At 36.2% G+C, this 7572-nt stretch overlaps 1 protein-coding gene across 2 annotated transcripts in view; it reads right to left on the bottom strand.

Moving 5' to 3' along the window:
• Nucleotides 1-626: 626 nt before the first annotated feature.
• Nucleotides 627-7572, bottom strand: part of St6galnac3 (ST6 N-acetylgalactosaminide alpha-2,6-sialyltransferase 3) — a 543084-nt gene continuing 536138 nt past the window's right edge. For both annotated transcript variants that reach the window (XM_070007314.1, XM_070007315.1), the window contains exons 4-5: nucleotides 3835-3942; nucleotides 627-2781 (exon numbers count right to left, since the gene is read on the bottom strand). In XM_070007314.1, the coding sequence (XP_069863415.1) occupies nucleotides 2595-2781; nucleotides 3835-3942 (295 nt within the window). In that variant the 3' untranslated portion in view covers nucleotides 627-2594. The remainder of the gene's footprint in view (nucleotides 2782-3834; nucleotides 3943-7572) is intronic.

Genomic DNA, 7572 nt, shown 5'->3' with positions numbered 1-7572 from the left:
GTGGGCTAAAACTTGGGGGACCAACTAGAAATTTGCATGAAAAGAGCTCTCCTTGCATTGCTCTTTGCTTCACTCCATCAGCAATATGAGATGGAAAATTTCTTTTCAACCTGGGAGAGATTAAAATTTGCATTTCTACTGGAATTAGGAAGACAGAATAAAGAGGAATGGGAAATGGAAGCAGAGCAAGTTAAGACCACTAGGGAAAATAAGTTCTGAGATTCTATCAAAACCCGATTACACTGGAAATCGTGCAATTGGGTTTGTAAGTTAAGAATAAAGTGTTTTTCAATTTGAACTTTAGAAAACAACTAAAAAACAAAAGATAGAAACAATGAAAAGTACAATAGGAGTTTAATTAAAAGGGAAAGGAAGGGGATGCAAGGTACTCCAAAAATCTCCTTCATGAAAGAGGCATGAAAGCAAGGAAGTTTTCAAAAGTCTCATCAGTAAGGGTTAAAACAAATAGATTCAGCCCTCCATTTACTAGAAAGCTAAATAAAATAGGTTATGTCATTTCTGATGCCTTCTGATTAATCCAGAATCCTTTTTTATTTAAAAGTTGAATTTGTTTGTCAAAACGAGGAGAAAAAAAGTCTACTTTGCAATATTAACATTGGTATCTATTTATTTTTTCTTTGAGCAGGCATTTCCATCATTAGCTCAGAAAACTAACATTCATAGAACTGAAAGGAATCATATAAAGAAACAATTCTCTCCAGTGATGAAACTGGGGCTTGATCACTTTCACCAGGTTAACGAAATGGCATGAGAAAGTAGGAAGAGGGTTCTTAGCCAATGCACAACATTTTAATGACAACTTATCATGATTCTTGGCACTGGTAAAGACCTGATAAATGTTCCTGAGGTAAAAATGCACAATTATTTATGGCCCCTTAGACTGTATAAGTTGCACCTAGTGTTTGTTGAATCATTCCATGTGGATGTTTTTGGATTAATTCACTAATACTTAATATGCACATGAATATGGAGGGACTTGAGTCATCTCACATTAGGGACAGGAAACTATTCTTCTGTTTTTATTCCTTCCTATTTGTTTTTGAATACATAGCTTTCCCCAACCCAAATAAAACCATTAACAAACAAAAATTTAAAGTACTTCATCTCACAGGGATCTTAGTCTATGGCCAAGACCATCTTTATGATCCTTTTTGCATAATCTTGATATAACATCTTGTTTTTGGCATTGAAATAAATTGGTAACTAGTCTACATAAATTCCATTCTATACAAATATTAGCAAGTAGAGTAATCTGGACTATATCAGAACAAACAAGCAATAAGGTATCATCTCTAAAGAGATGGCAGAATGTGCCATCTATATTCTAATGAAGTGGTTATGAGTATCACATGATACTGCATATGTAAAAGGACTCTAAATGACAAAGCACTTTGGACATTAAGGTCATTATTACTGTTGCTATTATGGAATAACAACTGATAGAATAGGAGTGGGGATTAACCCAAAGAAGGCAAAAGCTCTGGTCAGATTTTATAGAAGGAATTATCGTGTTTAACTCTTGGCACTTGGCAATGATAATGAAATAAATAGAAAGATGCATCTTGGGCCTATAAAGTAGAAATTTGAATATACAAATATATATTATGAAGTATGATAGAATACAAATTGATGTAAAAATATGTTTTGCTTTCCCTGTTTCATGATTTTAAAAAAGCATATTTTTTGTAGTTGTTGGAAGTTGAAGCAGAGTTATGAAACCCTTTGGTTGTGTTTTAGGAATATTTTCACAGTTTATGTTATTACAGTGTTGAAGTTGATATCTTACATGTTAAGTAGCCTTTTGAAATGTTTAGTACTGAGTCAAAAATAACTAAACATGAGTACAGATCATTCTAATAATATACTTAGTCATATTGTTTTGAGCAGTAACAACGAAATCATCAGTAGAAATTCATCAAGGTTTGTCACTTGGTAAATTTTGAATTAAGTGTTTGAAATAGTCAAGTAATTTTGATGTGTAAAACCTCCAGGAGTCTTCATCTTTAACTAGATAATGGCCTGAGGTTTTAACTATAGGAAGCAATGAAGGAATAAGGTATATCAGAAGGAAATACCTTCTCTCCCTCAGTCTAACTAGTAACTGTGGTAAGATACTTGTGCCTTGATAGCATTTCTTGGGACAGTGTTTGACAGTTAACCATTCTTCAAGATGGCAGAGTTACCCACACTCATGAGGCTACATACTCAATAACCTTACCAAATCCATGGCTTTTGGAGGTAACTACATAAGAATCCTGGACAGCTATCTTGAAGGATACTTTTCCCATTTCTTAGGTCACAGTTGGCATGTTACTGGCCTTCATTTTAATTCCAGTTTAAATTATAAAGTGCAGTATGTAGTGTTGAACCTTCAAGAAACAGAATGAGTACAGCTACCTTCCACAGAATACCAAGTTCAGATTGCTAGCAAAGCCACCATCCACACTAGAGAATATACAGGAACTTGACCATTGCTGTTGTCTTTATCTAATCACCATGATCATCATCATCATCTGCTTCATCAACATCACAGTTGCAGTATCACAATAATGGTAAGTACTATGCATTCAACATCAAGACACTGTCCAGTTTGGATGTGTAAATATTATTCTGTGTTTCTTGGCCCATTTAGCAAATACTTTCTTTTCAGTGATAAACCTGTGTCCCCCATATGGAGCATGTTCATGTAGAAAATACTCATCACATTCATCTCTTCCTTGTTCATAGTAATGATAGGGAACTTTTCTGTACCCTTCTGTCCTAGAAAAGAATAAAAGAGAAAAGGAGAGAAAGGTTGAGATGAAGAATGAAACATTCATTTGCAAGAATCCATTAGGTGCCCAGTGAGTGCATTTACTTGCAAACCCATCCATGATTCTTGTGGATGGTCTCAGTTAAAAGCTATTATGTATGAAAGCTTTTAGGAAGATGTAGCAGGTTCTTAGTGCTTTAATAGATCAAATAAAATTTATACATCACACCAATTACATTCAAACATATGGCTACCCTCTGAGAGAGTAAATGGTATATAATGGAACAGAACCTTGGATAGCCTATGCTCTTACAGAACTTAAAGAATCTTTGTGATTTTTCATAGGAAGATTTTGGTTTCTGTATTCCATTATAATTTTAGTTCTAGTAGAGATATTTGTTTCTGAGACTGGGGCTGAGAGTTGCCATTTTGACAACATGATTAACAGTCACTAAATTATATTGTGCCAGTTGTTATTAGAAAAATATACTGCATTAGTCTGATGAAATATGGAGAGGTTGTGTTATTGCCTAATTAAAAGCAACCCCACCAGCTTATACTGTGGATAAATACACTCATTTTAAATAAGGAAATGGCAGATTACTCACTTATTAAAGAAATATAATTTCCAAGAATTTTTAAGTTGTCAGTTTCTCTGAGGCTTGGAGACATTTTGTCCTTCATGATCGAATATAACCATTGGCTAGATAGCTATCAGGTCATTAGAACAGTGGAATTGACAAATTTACTTCTGTGAATTAAATTTCCACTGAAATTGTCCTATCTTTCCAAGTACGAGTCAAAAGTAGGACACTGATTAAAGGAAAAGTATTCCTTTTGACATTTGACATTACACCATAGTAAATATTCTTTTTTTTCTTTTTATCATCCCCGGGAAGGCGCAGCTTGATGCACTGACAACACACTGTCATGTCAGCAAAGAATGCCAGGAAATAATTGTTGCTTTATCTGTATCAGATTTATGACATTAAAATGAATTGTGATATTTTGACAAGATATCAGCATTGGAGCTACATAAAAGTAATTTCCTGTGATCTTACCTACAGTAGGTGTCATTTATCATGCCATATACGTGGATGCTGTAACAGGCGTCCATGGCCAGAATGAAGGTAAACCACCCTGTGCTGAGGTAAGAGCCAGACTGGACTCTGTGAAGAAATGAACACAGACAACAAACAAGACAAAACCAAATCAAGGAAGTGTATTGAGAAACAAGCTGCACTTTACCAAAGAAGGTAGCACTTATTACCAGGAAGAAGCATTAAGAAACCTGATGATCTGTCAAGGATACACACTTATTTTGAATTATCTCTGAATAATTTATAGGCATGCTCTTGCTCTCACTACCTTAAGCCTCAAAGCTATGCTGTGTGGAAGAAAAGCCATATGGCAAATATCTGAAGTCAAATAATCCTGCTTCCTTCAGGTGAAAGATAATTTATTTGGCTTTCCATGAGCTACAAATTAGTGTCGTATATCAGAAGACAGGTCTTCAAAAAGGTGCGTGGAGCCTGATGGGAACTGAATGATAATAGTATCATCATGCTTACCTGGACATTGTACTATCTCCGATGTTTCTCAGATTTTTACATGTAAGATTGAATGCAGTGTGAGTGAGTGACTTGGTCTATGACAACATCCCCAAAGTTTTCCTAAACTGTGTTTTAGGCTTCATAACAGAGACCTTTGCTTGATAAGATCTCTATTACCAACCTTTTTAGCATAAGTTTATTGAACATGTACTGTATGTCAATTACTATTCTAATTACTTGGAATATAGAAATTGTGAAGCAAATTTTTTGTCTTTATTAGGCTGGAGGGCTGGATTTAGAATTAGCTGTGTTATAAAGGTGGGTAAAGGAAGGCATGCTTGATAAAAGGAGGAAAAAAATGTGTGCAGTGAGGTGGAAAGAAGCCATGTAGATCATAGAGAAATGTACTTCAGGAAGAGGGAATGTTTAGGGCAAAAATCACAGAGAAGTGTGTTTGTTATGTTCAGGGAAGCACAAGAATTGTGAGGGAGATTTACCTAATGTAGTTAAGGTAGGTCTGACTGAGGGGTTATGCCAAGTTCCAAACATGGACCTCCATGTTTGGCATAATTCATCCTTACCAGATGACTGCCTACCTCCTGAAATCGTTCCCTATGGGGCACAATTGGATTACACCAATTTGTTTAGCAGTAATGTAGGAGTACATTAAAAAATATCCCTTCATGGGCTGGGAAGGTGGCTCAGTAGTAGAGCGCTTGCCTTGCATGCATGAGCCCTGGGTTCGATTCCTCAGCATTACATAAGCAGAAAAAGCCAGAAGTGATGCTGTGGCTCAAGTGGTAGAGCACTAGCCTTGAGCTGAAGAGCTGAGGGACAGGACCCAGGCCCAGAGTTCAGGCCCCACAACTGACAAAAAACAAACAAACAAAAACCCTTCATTTCATATTTTCTTTCTTTCTTTCTCTCTCTCTTTTTTTTTACTTTGGCTTCTCAATGGTATCAGTTGGTGTCCCTGCCTTATTCTTTTTTAAATATATACATATATTTTTATTGTGAAAATACCATACAGAGGGGTTACAATTACATGGGCAAGGTAATGAGTGCATTTCTTATCTAGAGTTCCTGACCAGATGGAGTTCAGCCAGTTCTACCAAGTGACACTCAGAACCTTGATAACCTTCTAGCCAATCATTGCTCCCTGATACAGCTCCATTGACACAGTTCTTCACAATGAAACTGTTGGAACTAGGGGACACCTAGATTCTTTTTTTCTTTACAATCAAACATTAGCGTCAGATGACTCATAATATACCAACATTTCAGGAACAGCACAAATTCACAGTCGAAGTTGGTGACTAAATTGTTAGCCGTTATTTTTATTGGCTTTGGAGGTTTTGCCTGGGGAGACAAAGTCAGCCCATATTTATAACTTCTCTATGTACTCTCTATGTACTTGTCTTTGAATCTTAAATGCCACTACATAGGTAACCATATCCTGGCATCTTCTGGTGCATGTTTTCTAAATGGAAAAGAGCCATGTCTCTACATGTGGTGGCTTGCAGAACCTCGTAACTACCAAAATCTGTAGACATTCAAGTCCCTTATATGATAGCATAACATTTGCACAGAAGCTATACACATCTTTCCATATAATTTAGAACATCTCTAGGCTTCTTACAGTACCTAATGTAGTACAAATTCTATGCAAATGGTTGTTATATCATTTAGAGAATAATGACAAGAAAAGAGTTTCTTCATATCCTCCATAGACCAAATACAGTATTTTAATCTACAGTTAGTTGGGCCTTTGGGTGCAGAATTTACAGATATAGAGGCTGCTACATTCCAGAAATCAGACCATACTGAGTTTTGTCATAAGAATAGTGCTAAAACATATCTGGAATATATGCTAAGTGGGGGTGAGGACATGGAGTGGAGTTTACACAGGGAGGAGAATAAGACATTATTTTGGCTTAACTTTCAGTTATTCTGCATTCTGGGAATGAGGAGGAGAAGCAATAATGGGAATTTCTTATTTGAACACAGAGAGACAAGTATCTGGACAAAAATTTCTAAATTGAAAGAAATTTTGTTTTTATATTGGATTTGTCTGGCTAGTATTCCTACTGAATTGTATTCCTTCATCTCTTCTTGCCTTCTCATATAACCTTTTCTGTATTTTCACTCACTTTATTATTTATTATTTTTTGTGCCTGTCTTAGAGCTTAAACCCAGGGTGTAGACATTGTCACTGAGCTTTTTGCTTAAGGGCTAGCACTCTACCCTTTAAGCCATAGCTCTACTTCTGGCTTTTTTTTGGTGCTTAATGGACTTTCCTGCCCAGGTTGTCTTCTACCATGATCCTCCAATCTCAGTCTCCTGAGTAGCTAGGATGCCAGCCACCAGCACCTCAATCTTCATTTAATTTACATCCCTGGATCCTTCTTTAGCTCAAGCCTTACCAAGCACTAATAGAGATCGTGGACATTTATAGCATTTAGTTACTAACTTATCATCTTTGGGTCCTAGTGTCCTTGTTTCTAACATGAGATGTTAAACTAAGTCAGATCAAAGTCCTTTCCAATTTACAATGAAATGATTATGTGGTCATCACCTTCAACAATAAAATTATGATTAAGCTTTAACCATTGAGTCAGTAGTACTGGGCTCCCTGTATATTGGCTGTTGTAATTAACTAACACTTTAATGAGTCAGAACATATTTAGATTAGTACTTGCTTCTGTGATGGACATGACACTAAAGGAATGTGGTATATGTAAAAAGGAAAGGCATTGGAAGAATTTTACCTCAGTGGTTACAGTTATAATGACTAAATTTTTGTGTGTGGGAGGAACTTCCCTACCACACTACCACTCATGGAAGAAGCAAAAGGCTAAGGAAACAATAGCTATCCAAGACTAAGGACTTAATTGGACTACATGGTGTTAAGATAAAACTAAATTTACCTGAGAATAAACATAGATTGGGGTAAGCTGTCATTCCTCTGCCATGGTCTCCCTACTTTAAATGCCAACTTGGAAGGCTCAGGATATTATAGCTATCAGATACATGGCAATGTTTGGTTTGACATACAAACCTTAGAAATAAACTTGTACTTATTCTGGGTCAACCTCAATGGTCATTTTTGAGTTCAGCAGCAGGTATTCACAATGGAGACCTCAAAGAATAAACAATCACAGTGGCTCATCTCGGTGTCATTTTCTCTTCACCACAGATTAGGGTTCAGGAATTTCAGGGTTTGGCATACTGTCAAACATCTTTTCA

Source organism: Dipodomys merriami, unplaced genomic scaffold, assembly GCF_024711535.1.
Source record: "Dipodomys merriami isolate MVZ:Mamm:240054 unplaced genomic scaffold, mDipMer1.0.p SCAF_7, whole genome shotgun sequence".
In the NCBI taxonomy this organism is placed as follows: domain Eukaryota; kingdom Metazoa; phylum Chordata; class Mammalia; order Rodentia; family Heteromyidae; genus Dipodomys; species Dipodomys merriami.
This window is presented reverse-complemented; position numbering and strand designations above follow the sequence as displayed.